This window comes from Bacillus rossius, chromosome 5 (genome assembly GCF_032445375.1).
Source record: "Bacillus rossius redtenbacheri isolate Brsri chromosome 5, Brsri_v3, whole genome shotgun sequence".
Classification (NCBI taxonomy): Eukaryota; Metazoa; Arthropoda; class Insecta; order Phasmatodea; family Bacillidae; genus Bacillus; species Bacillus rossius.
Window position 1 is genome coordinate 71,849,345 of NC_086333.1, and position 16,044 is coordinate 71,865,388.

The 16,044-nt window shown below is 38.7% G+C and overlaps 1 protein-coding gene across 1 annotated transcript in view; it reads right to left on the bottom strand.

The window, feature by feature from the left end:
- Positions 1-3,336: 3,336 nt before the first annotated feature.
- Positions 3,337-16,044, bottom strand: part of LOC134532002 (centromere/kinetochore protein zw10 homolog) — a 28,541-nt gene continuing 15,833 nt past the window's right edge. Inside the window, exons 6-10 of the mRNA XM_063368124.1 lie at positions 15,821-15,996; positions 14,633-14,842; positions 8,946-9,083; positions 4,541-4,674; positions 3,337-3,611 (exon numbers count right to left, since the gene is read on the bottom strand). Coding sequence (XP_063224194.1) covers positions 3,396-3,611; positions 4,541-4,674; positions 8,946-9,083; positions 14,633-14,842; positions 15,821-15,996 — 874 coding nt within the window. The 3' untranslated portion in view covers positions 3,337-3,395. The remainder of the gene's footprint in view (positions 3,612-4,540; positions 4,675-8,945; positions 9,084-14,632; positions 14,843-15,820; positions 15,997-16,044) is intronic.

The window sequence follows — 16,044 nt, forward strand, 5'->3', positions numbered from 1 at the left end:
AATGAGCTCATGTACATATTCAAGCCATAGTTATTCATGGGGATTTTGTTAACGGCAGCCAGATAAACTTTTTCAGCAATATTAAGAACACAATCTGCTAATTTCATCTGAAATATGAAACCATTATTTACTTTTTTTAAATTTTGTTTTTGAGTTACGGCATGTTTGGTCACATGTACAAACAGCAAGTACGCAGTGGAAACTATGGCATTCACTTCTTTTAATGTGAGATATGGTATTTTTAAATTGAAGTTTTGTGAAATGTTTTACAGGAATGCACAGTAATATTATAAAATGATCTTATTTGCTAGAATTCACTAACGGTCGCCCTGGGAAGTTTTTGGTTAAGTTAGCTAGTAAATTTAAATGAATAAAATCTTAACATTTCCGTCTGTCTGATATATCTTTGAAGGATAACATTGACTAATCATAATGAAGCACACTTTTATTCATTACCAGTCCATCCAAAATTTAATTTAATTCTTGACTTGGCTGGCCTCGGCGGTCACCCGTTTTCTCTGCCTTCTTCCATACTAGAATCTCTTGAGGAATTTAAAAGGTCGGGATAGGTTCTAACATTAATTTTACTGACACTGACGATCGTAGACATCACCCAGTCAAGTTAATACCTGATATATAGAGACCCGCAAAATTTGCGGATTCATTCGGTGATAGGCTAGAATTCAAACACATATACCTCTTAGATAATTTTGCTATTCACTTGCCATTTTATCTAGTATACATTTAACAAAACTAACAATCTATAATAGAAAGCACGTTCTTTCAACGTGCAAGTGGAATTTAATTACAATTTCAGCGTATATTCCGTTTATACGTTATTAGCGTTTAGGTTACGTTACGTCGCGAACAAAACACTGTTTAGATTAGCTACAAAATGCAGCGTAGCCAACCTCGAGACGCTCGGTCACAGGCTGCAGTGTAGCCAGTAGGTACGAGTAATAAAACACGTCATCGCTGCCATAACCATTTGCTTATTCAACAACGATAATATGCATAATATACTACATTCAACAATATTTAAAATTTGGCCCCGTGTCTTCGTTTGATGTTGATAAATTTGATTTGGCAGTCAGTTAACACGTAAATACGTAAGTTGAGGAATGTTTCACGCTAAAATGAAATTTAGCCGTGCGCTGTTTCCTGCCCTGACGCTATTGTTTTTTTTAGCCATGTTCATCAATAAACACGCTTGTAAAGCAACGTAAGCAACGTAATATGGCGTATAGCGAAGTAAAACGAGTGAATGCAATTATTCTACGTAGAAATACTACATAGAGAAATATTACATAAACTTTTTTTGTTCACACGAATAAAAATTATACGTATTACCGAGTAATAATGATTCGCGCCAAGGAAAATTGTACGTTATATAATAATAATCCCTATGAATTATCATTGCCTTTCAAGGGACCAACGTGTTAATACTTTATACAGAATAGTACGTAAAGGAGGGGTACATACTAAAGAGAATTTACTGTATTATTAGTCTAATTTCCCAGAAGCCACTACACAAACCCATTTACTTTCTCTTTCCCTATGTATTTGTTAAATTATATAAAAATAAACAGTGGAGTCATAATTCTCTTTCTTAATATTCAAATTCAATAATCATATTTGAGAATAGGTGATTGGGCAATCGTTTTATTATTCAATTCGAACTAAAAAAAACTGATACAATCCACACAGGCCTAATGAAATGTTACATAAAATGATGTTCATGAATAGTATTGGTGAGTAGGTAATTAGGCAATAAGGCACAAACAATGTCTTTTTCATACAGTAAAAATAAAAATTTACATAAATGTACACACTGTATTAAGGAAACAGGCAAATTGATTAACAAACACTGGCACATTTCCTTGAAAAATTTTAATGACTTTCTACCATTATATTATAAATTTCACCCTGTTACAAATTTTAACATATTATTTTAGCATTTACTTTTGGCATAAATTAACAAATTATGCTGATCTTCACAACGCCTGGTACATAATCATGACATACTCTAATCCAATGAATTGTTAGTACAAATATGATTGGTGCTAGCATTATTCTAGACCTAAAACTTAAATTGTGAATCATAGCATAAGAAGAAACAGGTTTATGTGGCGTATCTTTGGAAGTTGGTGTCAGATTTTTTTTGTAAACAGCGATACCATGTAAAGAAACTCCCGAAATTAACAAAAGAGGCATGCTTACTACAAGATTGCATTTTAAAAGAATTAAATTTTATGTAACTCTGTAAAAGAAAATCTGCAAAATTATTCATTTATTGTTTATGAACTTTGCAGAATGGTTTCACTGCATTTGCTTGCGATGCCTAGCCTATAAATACACCTTCCCTCCAATACATATGCAGGTGGTAACAGAAAAAATTAGTCTTCATATGCTCTCATTTTACATGTCTATGTGGTCCCAGATAATGCCCATTCAGTAAATGTAAGTTTTCTTAAATTTAATATATACCTTATATTTTTTAAATTAAACATTTCAACATAGGAATAAGCGAGTTTTTCTCACGCGTGTATTGCCGTGTGTCTCAGGGGACATCACATAAAATTTCCCAGACTTTCCCCTGGCCCAAAATTTAAATTGATCACAAACCAAATTTTTTTTTTTTTGCAATTTAGGTATCGAACGTAATGAAGACAATCCAGGCTCCACCACTCTCCTACATCTGGCCTAGTTCAAACGGTACTTGCATAAGCTCTTTTACAATGTGTATGTCTGATGCACTAACACACCTAACAAAAAAAAAAAGCTTTCACAGCCTGTTTGATGGCAGACTGGAGCATGTCAACATCTCCACAAATTACTATTACTTAGGGGTCGTCCATTAATCACGTGATGTTTTCTTTTAGCAAATTTTTAACCCACCCTCCCCCCTAGTGATTTGTGGTGAGGTTCCCCCCCCCCCCCAAATAAATCACGTGTATTTTTTTTGGTATAAAATATTTTTAAAAATTTCAGAAATTTATCTTTAAATATATGTATAATCTAATTTAATTCTGGAAAACTAAGCACAGTGATAAAAATGTCCAGACACACATAAAGGTCGCAGGTTTATTCTCACTGGCATAAAAAATAATAAAGGAAAGGCTTATAAGTAGAAATTGCGCGAAAAAATAAAAATACGCATGATATATCTCTACACCCCCTCCCTCCACCCCCTTGTGATATTTCGTTGATTCCCCCCCCCCCCCCCCCCCTTTTGAGCCTCACATGATTAATGGACGATCCCTTAACTGTCTTCACATATTCCCAGTACCCCGACTTTTTCCTAGATTCCCCCCCCCCCCCCCCCCCCCCCCCAGGAACACCAGAACGTGAACACCCTTGTTTCTTGAAGAGCTGCCACTTCACCCCCCGGGGGACTACTTGATCTTGGCGAGCAGCGCGGCGCGGCGCTCCGTGTTCTGGAAGAGTGCCCGCACCAGCTGCCTCAGCTCGTTGGGGGTGAAGACCCGCGCGGCGGGCCCGGCGCCCGCTCCCCAGCGGTCCTCGATCTCGCGCAGCGTGCCGCGCAGCACCGCCGCCAGCTCCCCGAAGCGCGGCCACAGCTTCACGTGCTTGCGCAGGTCGCTCTCGCCCTGTCGTGCACGCACACACACGTGCACTCCGTCAGCACTTACCATCCGTTTACCTGAACAACCTGAGCGCTTGCAAGCCGTACATTTTTAAAATTTTTTTATTTCATAAAGTCCAGTTTCTGGTTAGTTGTTACAGTTCCGAACTTTTCCATGAGAACATTGCAAGCAACTAAACAACAACTTAATTTTCAAAAGGGGGTTTCAGGGGTCCTCCCCTGGGAAAATTTGTATTTCAAGGTGGAAAATGGTGTTATTTAAGCAGTTTTACTATCTAAAAATTGATTACACAGCACTTTCTTTGCCCCCGTTTTCCTCCTACTTCAAGGTGTCAGAGCGGGGGCAAAATCTCCCCCCCCCCCCCCCCCCCCGTTGTTGCGCCCCTGATTGCAAGTGGCCACCTTTCTGAACTTACTACTAGGAACGAAACTATGGTTAAAAAAAAAAGTTAATAAAAACAGTTTTTTATTTATTAATATATTTTTTATTTTAAACAAGGTCTTTTTTTATTACGTTAGTTATTTTGGTTCAAACCATGATCAAATAACAAACATACAACATCCTACTTTTTGCCACTCAAATGGAACCAGAAAAGTTATAACATCAAAGAACTGAAGACCAGAAAATCTGCACATCTGACAGGGACTTAAACCACAGAAAGGGTATACTTCCCCTCTGGAAGAAGATTCTGCACAGAATGGGCGTTTCTCAGAGTGGGGATTTACAGTACAGATAGGGATTCACCAGGAACACGCCTCTGATTCTCTAGAAAGACCTCTTAAATCAAAAGTGCTATCCCTTATCAAACACCTTTAAGAAATTTTAAAAACGTTCGTAAACGGTATGGTAAAATATAAAGCTTTGCAAGCCATTTGGCAGACCCCTCGTCCTCTACGAACAAACGAAACTAAGAGATTACAAAGCTAACTTACCGCAAACACAGAAGGCACTCTGTTCTGCACCAACTCAAACACGTTGGCCAGTTCGACGGCAGTCTCCGCCGGGATGTCTTCAGCCTTCACGACGTGGACCACTACGTCCTCCAGAAAGGAGTTCACCAGGCAGCCTTCAACACAAACCAAAAAGCTTTTCAACAAGTAACACAGCAAGAAGACACCAGTTTAACACTTTCAAGAGACAGAAGAAAGAGAGATAGTAATAGTTAGGGTTAGGAGTTTTCCGCAATTGCGGAATATTTTGCAGAATTACAAGAGTCCCACATAATCACAGAATCATCGCAGAATCACTTATTTTGGTGTACCTTTTTTGTCCATTTTGAGTGCAGTAATAATGCGTGCAAGGTTTATGTTCTCCCAAATAATATCTTAATTATATGGGCAGAGTGAATATTTTCCAAACATTGTATAAAACATACGTTTTCATATATAATTAATGCGGCAATGCCGTTAAAAAATACAAGTTTGAATTACCAAAATATCAAGAACGGCAAAATAAATTTTGTTTGCAGAGAATCCAAAGATAAGATTATAAGATTAGCACATTGAGCGAGCGATCCTACCGGCGTTTATGAAACGACTGTAGTCACAGTCGGTGGAAATATGTGCACATCAATCGACTAATCGATTGATACAAGGCTTTGAATACGAAAGAATGACCTTATGGCCGTTGGCTTAAGATGTAGGCCACACAGCATATTAAAAAATATTAATATATAGATATATCGTTATCCACTAAAGTAAATGAAAATGTCATTGAGTAAATACGTTCTTAAAGAAGAAGGGGGTAAAACAGCTATTCAAAATTGTTTTTGTTAGCATGTTGAAAAAACTAGCTTCTTTAGGCTGTATATAAATGTTTCAAACGTGATCTGATAAACTTTTTTTAATAAATGGCAGAACTTTACATTTCGTATCGCAGAATTTCTTGTTTTCTACCGCAGAATTTTGACCTTTGGTGTGCAGAAAACTCCTAACCCTAGTAATAGTGAACAGCCACAATAAGGTAAATTGTGCATCAAAAGTCTTGCGAGTTGAGCTCCATAGTCCGAATTCGAAAAATGTTGCTCGAAACAGACCTGCAGAGCCTACAGAACTAATAGTGTTGATGTGGCAATGCTGTAGGGCCCGGTTAAACATAAACTGTTCTAAAAACATCAATCTTTGTTATCATGCTTTTGCATGTATCTACATGTTCAACAAGAATTTGAACAGGTATACCAACGTAAGAAAAATGATACCCAAGGATATTTTTCAATATTCTTGGCCGTACCCCTCTGGTAAAAATTCCTTTCTTGTATTTTCCCTTCAGTACTGCTTCAGGCAATAGGTTGATGGAAAATATTACGACAAAACTAATTTAACAGTACATATTTATTTTTGATTCTTCTTTTTAAGTGAAAAATATACAGTATTATTTTTTAAATATTTTTTTTACTAAGTTATGTACTTGTAAATGTAATTACAATTTTATATAATGTATTAATTGCAGAATTTATGCAGGGAATGATTACAGTTACAATCATGTTTCAGATGTGGTGCAGTACAGCGGCAAGTCTAATCGACTGCCTAAACATGATCCAGCTACTCAAACTATAATTGCAAAGGTGATATTAGCTGTGGACAGCCGACATCAAGACAACTTCTCGCTGCCACAATCTGCCGCCCTCCCCCTTGGACAAAGCGAAGGACTGATGAAAAAGAAAGCTGATAATCCTTCCTCTCCTCCACCCTCGGTAGAACCGTATCAGCTGTGCGTGGGAGTGAGAGCGAGATAAGACCTTCGAGCTTCTGCTAGTTCCTCATAGATAGCAGGCCGCAGAGTGATCACCATCTACACCCTTCCCGTCTGAAGGCCATCTCGCCACTAACACGCTGGAACTAAGCTCCTGAACTCCCTACGGCGACCTACAGAGGTCAACTGATCCCAATTTCATTGTTTTCGCAGCTGTGACCATTTTTCTACCATGCACCAATCGCCTTAACACACCCTGCAAGACTTACGGTGTGTACTATCATCAAAAAATGCACTGAGAGAGTATAAGTGAAACCCACTTTTTAACAACTTTTCCATCTGTCCTACAGTATGAACACACAAAATGTGATTCTTCTAAGGAGGTTTTTTTACCGGTAAATAACTACGTATAAATTTTTTAAGTCCCTTCAGAAAGCAGGCATTGTTAAGTGTGACAAATTTTTTAGTTTGTCAGATTAGAGGCTAGAATTAAAAAAATGCACATTTTTGTTACACACATACATAATTAGATCACAGACAAATCGTCACCTAAGAATTGGAGTGTTCTATGTCCATTGAAGTCGGAACTGAGATATAAGCATTTGAAAGTTCAAACAACTATGAATATCATGACATAGAACAAAATAATATTGGTCTTAAATTAAGAACAACAATTTTTATGTGCGTAGACGTGTGTGGATATACAGTAGAACCCCGATTTTGCGAACACGGATTTAACGAAAACAGCGATTTAACGTAAAGGTTTTCAGGAACCATCAAAAAAACACCAATTTATTAAAATAATAATATAGATTTCCAAAAAATGAAAGTAAATAGTAATGGAATCTTATTAAAAATTACACTTTGTGGTGTCAGTAATAGAATGGAGGTACTATATATTAATATGTGCCTTTGCATCATCTGTCCAAATACGAAAAAATAAAAAAAATTGTTCAAATTGCTTAAAAACTGCGGGCGCTGTAACTGAATTGCGTAGGTGCGTGCCATTGCGCGCGCCTGGATAGATAGACTGTCCGCGACACATGACGTCATGAAGGGTTTCTTTGTCCGCATTCCCCTCCCCCTCTTCAATGCCTGGCTTGACTCACCACGTTATCTTCCAAACACGCCCGCATAGTAACAGTGCTAGCCAATAATCACACGTTTCCAAATATTCCCTTTCCCATCCTCCAGGTTTTTTCAACTTGTGACCACGTCACACCAATACGCCATTATCATTATTCTCTAGAGGTGTAAAAGTAACGAAATAAAGCGTACCGGTATGTATTCGTTACTATAACAATTAGTACTCACTATCGTATCACGTTACATTACTCGCTACTTCTGATACCGCATAACATGCTATGTTATGTCGCAGCAACGAATCGAGTCGTATTGCGTACGCGTACAGTATGACGTCGCGTAAATAATAATAAATAGAATATAAACAATTAACAATATTTGATAATTAACAGTTTTTGTTAACCAAGAAACAATTAAATCTCATTAGAGCGGCTTTTTTATACTATCTCTTTTAAGATAAGAACAAAAAAACGTGAACATACGCGATAATAAAAACATATTTCTAATTTGTAAACAATACTTTCTTACGTTGTTTCTGTTCCAATCTCAAACTTTGTGTGCACACACAATACCTTTAATAAACAGTAAAAAACTTTGACGACGAATTTCCAAATTATACTTTACTTAATAAACAAACATCGTTCTTTGTAACGCAAACTCACCGAATATGCGCGCGCATGCGTAAAACATACGAAAAATGCGAGTAACGAGATGCAGCCGTGTGTAACGTTTCGTTACTCGTTACTAGATGGCGCACCTGTTACTCAGTACCGAATACATACGGTTTGCTACAGCTTTATTATTCTCAGTAAGAGCTTTGTGAGCGGTGTTTAGTTTTTGGAATACGTTTTGTTAAGTGCTGCGCAGCTCAGCGAATAAAGAGAGTCAGCCGGCGGCTACGCCGCACCGTAATAGCAGCTGACCGAGTACAATGACCTTTCTCCGCGTACGGCGCGCTAATGACGGAAATTTTCCATCAATTTGCGGCCAATTTTTTTATTTTTTATTTTTTACTGTGACGCAATGTGTATGTAGCTCGTATTTGTTATAAACGCTGCAGTTTGCGACTGTATTTTAATACACTTTAACGTATTTCTTACACTTTACATATTTTTAAACTTTTATTTTATGCCTCATTTTTCACGGTTTCTGAAAATCTGTATGTACGACCGAGGTGTACGTACGAACCGGGGGCCGTACGAGAGAGATTAAAAGACGTTGAAGATGTAAAGTTGACGAAATCTGAGATAGCACGGCAGCACAAGATATCAGCGTCGACCCTGTCTACGATATGGAAACGTAGGGATGCGATTATGAGTGCGGGGGTCATTGAAAATCGGTAAATCAGATTTAACGAAACATCGATTTAGAGTAAACATTTTCGGTAACCATAGCACTTCGTTAAATCGGGGTTCTACTGTAGTACAAATGAATACTAATATTAATTTCGTGTCCATAGCATAAAAAACCTAAAAAGTGGACATAGAACACTCCAATACTCAGGCGGCAAAATGGACACCCATGGAAAAATAACAACAGCCCACACTCTCTGAACATACTCACCCAGCGACTTGTCGCACACGTTGGTCGGCAGGACGCCGCGCCACACGGACCCCAGGAACTCGAACTGCCGCAGGCACTGCCGGATCGACCTCTCCGTCTGCGGCGAGAGGTGCGGGCTCTCGCCCAGCGTCGACAAGCCTGCAACACCGCGCACCGCTGCAGCCGTGCGACCGGACCACACGCGCGCTCGTCGTGTAGCCTTTGAATATATATACTGTATAGAAGTCGCCAGCCAGGTTAAAATTTCTAATACGGTTTTGAGGTAGTTGGTTAATTCACCGCCGCAATCGCCACCATCTCTAGGGCATCGACTCGTGGTGGTCCCTAGCGGACAAGTGTCGAACTCTTCAAAAAACCCCTTCCCCCTCTCGTTGAACGATCTTGAGCTGCAGTGAATGATGGGTGGCGGGGTGCGGGGAATGACAGCGGGCGACACTGCTGCGCTCTAACGTGTAAATAACAACTAAGACGATACAGGGCGTTACGGCAGCGCACTGCAGCGGTGAAGTTCCCAAGCTGCTCATCATACGCTTCTGAAAAACGTAGAGTAAATCCTATCCACTCGCGACTTCTATACAGTATATATATTCAAAGGTACAGCAAAGACCCTTTCATCTGTCATGCTCAGGATTAACGAGTTTGCCGGATTATTAAACGTCACCATATAGTTTCAGTGGGAATACCAAAGAAACATTATTACACAGTACAATGGTATTCAAAACAAGTTGAAATAAACTTTTCTACTTTTCTGAAGAAAGAAAAAAATACAAATAGGCATGGCACAAGTTATAATGGTGGCTGGCTGACACAACAATTGTTCCTTGTACGTACAGAGGACAATTGAAAAATATTTTCCATCGTATTTTCCATCGTATGTTGCAGGTAGTTGGGTGCAAAGTTCTGGCTATGACTGTTAATTTACTCGAAAAAGTTGATGGTTGTTTTCAACAACAACAACAACAACAACAAAAAAGCTGAAATGAATTTGGAAACTTATTTTTCTTAAGTCGTGAATTACATGTCTGTTCCACAATTTCACGATGTAACAGAAAACGCACTCTCTCACCTGTGTCTTCACGAAATAATGTCCCTAGTGACTTCTGTCATTCAGGTACTGAAGAAAGGGAACTAAGTTCCGGTGTACCAACATGTCACCTGGGCCTGCAGCACACGTCTGGGGCTTAAATTTATAACCGAAACTTGAAAAAAAAAAAAAAGTTAAAACTCAGCAACAGCACAGCCCCGCCACCTAAGACAAGAAATTGACCACATCTACGCTCTCATGATATTTTCGGTGAGCCGCACAAAGCCTCACAAGTCCTTTCGGCACAGCACTTGAACAACTGACAAGACCACGCAACTACGTACCTCCACACAAGTTAATTGCCAGCTGTGTGAACTCACCACCAATCACAACCCAGCTCTTCCATCTGTGGGCACACTATCGTACGAAATACATTACCCTCACAAGAAACGAACACAATATATATTCTCAGATTGGCTGGCACCAAGTCCTCATAATCTACCACCTCCCGTGAGAGCTAGCACCTGAAAATTTTTCCCATCATAAGAATGCACGCACACAGTGCCAGAAGCTCTCAGCAACTGATCAATTTTCTGCAAAGATTAAGAGCCGCAGAAATGTGCCGCTGTCTCTCATACTTTCTTTTCTCAAAACAATACACAATTTTCTAGAAACATAATGAAAGCTTCTAAATCAACCAAAACATAAAATATATGTAGAATAAAAATAAACTTAATAAAATACTGAAATATTTACTTAAACAAATAAGCGAGACCCAGTAAAAATATAGTTAAAAGGAATCTAAATAAAAATTATTAAATATAGAAAACTATTGAAAAAAATAGTCATATCTATAAAGTACAAATACAAAAATAGGTTACCATAGCCTTAGACCTATGTAACCAGCTGATATATTACCTCATTGAAAAACATCATGTCATAAAAATACTATGTAAAATTTAAGGAAAAGCTGTATATACCCTGCCATGCCATCTAGTGTATATATATATATATATATATATATATATATATATATATATATATATATATATATATATATATATATATATATATATATATATATATATATATATGAACGAGACTTCATAAAAAGAAAAACATAAATAAAAAAAACACACACGTGTTTCTTTATATAAAACAACAGTTTTACTCAGAGCTTGATGAAATTTTGTATGCATGACTTTCCAAACAGGTGGATGGTCACTGTTTACATGAGACTTCTAAAAATCACCCCCCTGTCCCTTTCCCGTCCTTTTAAGTTCTTTCAGTGCCAGGGCCCATTCCATGTTTCTTCCGTGTGGCCAACAGTAGTTTTAATTTCTTAAATAAAAAAAACTTATTTCATTTTTAAAAATACAACTTGAATATAATTTAGATAAAAGTTTTTTTATATTGAATCTTAGAAGACAACTAGTTAAATTAAAATTTGTTATCCACCCCTGCGAAGCAGGGTACTACAGCTAGTTGAGAAATATACTTGAGTGAATAAAAGTAAAAGAGATCGGGGACCTAGCAGACACCCTATTGACCACACAATTAATGTCTAAGGCCGGAATTACAATAGCCCGGCACCTCCACCTGTCCATCAATCACTTGACCTCCAGCCAAAATGATGTCCCAAAAAATTTCATCCGTACATCCGTCAAAAGCTTGGTAACATCCATACTTTTGACAGACGGATGGGTGAAATCATAACCTCCAAATGTCACCTAGGTGTTTGCATTTCAAGAGGTATTAAAGTTTGTTTAATCGTTTAGCTACTTCCAAAATTATTCCTCAACTTACGTTTGAACACATTTCAAAAGATGTTTATCGAAACAAAAATGGTACGAGCCACAGCAGTGTATTAATCGAGCATGGTAACCGGAAAAATATGAAAATAAATACCAGAGTGAAAGAAGGTTGAGTTTAGTGAGTTATAAGTGCTTAATGTATGTAATTGTTTAACTAATATAATTACATAAGAAACACCACCCCCCAGGGGCGTAGGAACCGGGGGAGGAGGGGACGACGACGACAGGGGGTCGTGTCCCCCTGAACCTTTTTGGGCGGAGGGGACTGTGTCCCCCCCCCCCCCCCCAACTTTCTAGACCATGATATTTTTATCTATAATATTATTCAGCCCAACTTTATTTGTAATTTCTTCACTCATCAAATTTCATCTTCAAGGAAACAAATATAATTATAACATTGATGTATCCGATGGTTGGATACAAAAAACTAGGGATGGGATTTTCGAATCTTGGATTCGTCGAATATACCGAATCCTATGGATTCGAGGATTCGTAGGATCCGAGGTGGGATTCGAGGTGGGATTCGAGGTGGGTTTTTAAGAGTTTTAGGTAGTAATTGAAAATTGTAGTGCTGGGCGAAGTTTGAAAATTTCGAACCGAACCGAACCCTTACGTTCGGTTCGAAACCGCTTAAAATATATTCGAAAAACCAAACGTTCGTTTAAAAAAAAATTACGTTTTTATAATTTTCTAACCCCCATTTGAGACCATTCACAAAACAGTTCAACAAAATTCCATTACTTGTAATATTCCGACTTTTATCGCATAATCGTCGCCTCAACAGTTTCAAGCGCAGACAAAATAAAAATAAATGTATTAATCTTCGCATAACTCGCATAGCATTTTTTCATATAGGCGCGCTAGGTTTTTTGTTTACTTTAGAGAATTTTGTATGCATTTGTCGTACTACATAATATAAACTATTGTACAAATGCCAAAGGTATTGTATATTATACCTTTAACTATAGTGCGTGTACGAGAAGTATTGTAAAATCACCAAAGATTGCGTACCCCATACGTTAAACTAAAGCGCATGTACTAGAACTCTCGTATTTCGGCAAAACTAACGTGATCAAGTTAACACAAGACAAATGCGGTAGGAAATGATTACGTAAATTACGCATTTTAAATTACTGGGATGTATTTATTTTCTTTGGCCTTTTTGGTTATAACAGTCAGGTACTGAAAATATTAATATAATCTTGTGTATTAAAAGTACTGGTCCAGTAAATTTTACAGTACGGTACTAAGTTGACTAGCGTAGTCGCGGCAGCCATCATTATTTCTCGTGTTTTCTTTTTTCCTACGCAAATTTCTATAACCACACACTTTACGTTACGTTTACAATGTTATTGTTCTTGAGGTGATTTGCGATGGGCAGGCTAACGTCGTTTGAGTTTTCCAAATGGAGAAAAGATAATGACGACCCAGATGACCCAGAACCACCCCAAAAAAAAAGTCTAAAGTTTCTTCTGACGAGCAGCATTCTTCCAAGAAAACAGCAACTGCAGTCAGCGGGTTTTGTAATGTAGATAGGTAACTTAATTCACATTCGACTTTTTTTTGATGTCCTATTAAAAAGTTTTACTTATTAAAAATGTTAGGTTATGTCTACCACAAAAATATGTCATCTTTATAATATTATATATTTTTTAATGAAGGTTAGTGTACACTGAAAAAGGAAGATAGTTTTTTTGAAATTTAGATGTAACTTCTTCATGAATTAAAAGTTGGTATATACATATATAAGCTAAGCTATATAATATTTTAATTTTACATATGGCTGGAGAACCTTTCTTTCTCACCACTCAGTTAAAGGCCAAAATGACGGAACTTCTTCATGAATTAAAAGTTGGTTTATATATAAGCTAAGCTATATAATGTTTTAATTTTACATATGGCTGGAGAACCTATCTTCCTCACCATTCAGTTAAAGACCAAAATGCTGGTGGTCAGTTCGTTTTAATTCAAAACAATTATTTCTGTATGAGGTTCGGTTCGGCTTGGTTCGAAACCAGAGAACTGAGGTTTGTCCAGCTCTAGAAAATTGTATACCTAAACTATATTATAAAGGTAACGGAAATAGCACAAACATAAGATAAACTATGCAACATTTTGTCAATTAGCATAACTACTCGAAAATTTCCAACCTTCAATAATATAACATTGCAGAAAAAAACGTAACTTTTTTTTAAATGGTGTCTGTTATACAAACATATTTTATTGAAAACATAGGAAGGATTAATTTAACAGAGAATTAGACAGATGCAAACTTACGTGTGTGGTTTTTGAGGTTATTTGTCTCTATTTTATATCAGGTGTATACACTATGCACTTATTTTATAATTTTATAAATACACATGTGATTTTTTTTAATACATAGGCTTATGTAATTTTTAAAAATAAATGTGTGATTTTTTTTTAATAACATGTGGTGAAGTTTAGTGTGGGACTGGGATTCAAGATTCGATGACAAACACTGAGGATTCGAACAAGGATTCGAGATTCGATGACAAACACTGAGGATTCGAACAAGGATTCGGATTCGACCAAAATGTGGATTCGTCCCATCCCTACAAAAAACTGCTTAAAAATCGTTACTTTTTTGCACTTTTAAAATCAAAATTCTCCTGTGGAGGAACCCTGGATCCCCCCCCCCATCTTAGTAAGAGGGGAATGGGTTTACGTGACATCAAAATCATTATTTGACCCCTCCCCCCCAACTTTGTGAACACAGCTATGCCAATGACACCCCCGCCACCCCCCAAAAAAAATAATTAAATATAATTTTTTCTCAACAGCTGCCAGCACTGAAGCGGAAGAATGCGACGGACAGGGTGACCACCCACCGGAGCCGCGCAGCATATCTAGCAGGCCGTCGCGCTGGGCCCGCATCTGCGCCAGGAACTGCTCGGCGCCCAGGTGCCGCAGCTTCTGCGCCAGGTCCACGAAGGTGACCGTGTTCTCGCGCAGCACCTCCTCGGGGAAGGCCCGCTGGCACTCCAGCCCCAGCGTCGCCAGCCGGTGCGCCAGGTACGCGCAGTTGTTGTGGAACAGCGCTGGAGCCACCACGCCACACTCAGTGCCTTCCCATCGTCATGTCCTCTCAGTTCCCAAATAAACTACATAGTGGGAGAACGCAAAAAAGCTGAACAGAACGAATTTACAATGAAATAAGCAACTCAGCGTGCGAGACCAAGACTTGGGGAGGTATTCCGAGACGCTCGGGCAAGGCGGCACCGCCTTGTTGCTTGGGATGCAACCGTAACCTAACTCACGGGCCACACTCCAGAACGTGTCCGAACCTAATCACCATTAAGGAAAAACATCTGCAACTGTTTTAATAAACGGTGCCCTGGGCGAGGCTAGAAACTGGTTACGCAGCATTCTAGCGGACGTTTTGCAACCATCGACAAAATTTCTCCTGCAAAAATACTAGAGATAAGCAGCACAATCGCACAAAAATAGAACCGCCTTCATAATTTTTCGAGTACCTTAAAAGTTATGATTAAATCTTGTTGCAACCATTAAAAGTGTACAAAATTTATTCCAGGATAGTTTCCTATCATAAAGTTACAATTGGCACACCAACATTCTTGCCAAGTCACTCGATGTTTTTTTTTTTTTTTATTAGAGACTACTCCCTAAATGAGTGGATCTTCTGAAGAGTCCGTTCTCACTGCAATTTGTGATACCACAGGTCCTAGCATTATTACTTCATGTAAGAACAAGGCACACTTCTTAAAGATTACATCACGGGTTAATGACACCAGACGCGGGTCTGCCATCTGGACGGAAACAACAAAAATTGTAAGCTCTGCACGTGCACGAAATTTGAGCAACGGATAGGACACCGAAATCTGTTCCCTAAAAAAATAAGGGACCGGCCGTGTCCTATCGTGCAGTAGGAATGCGGCTAGGGTGGCAAGTGCAGCACAAAAAACCCAAACCCTATAGTTCTGCATGTCGGGATACCAGCCAAAGACTCTGGAAGTCAAGGCGGCACAGGCAGTGAGCGAGAGAGAACCGGCGCTCACCGGCGTGCTGGGGGATGGTCTCCAGGAACTTGCGGTGGTGGACGGGCACCACGGCCATGTACAGCTCGAAGATGTTGCGCGTCGTGAGAAAGAGCCTCGACGCGTAGGAGCCGGTGCTGTGGCTCACCTGGTCCAGGACGTGCGTCACCAGGTTCATCAGCTCCTCCGTCGACTTGCTGCAACGGAGCGACACCACCACACTGGCTACAAAACACTCTACATGT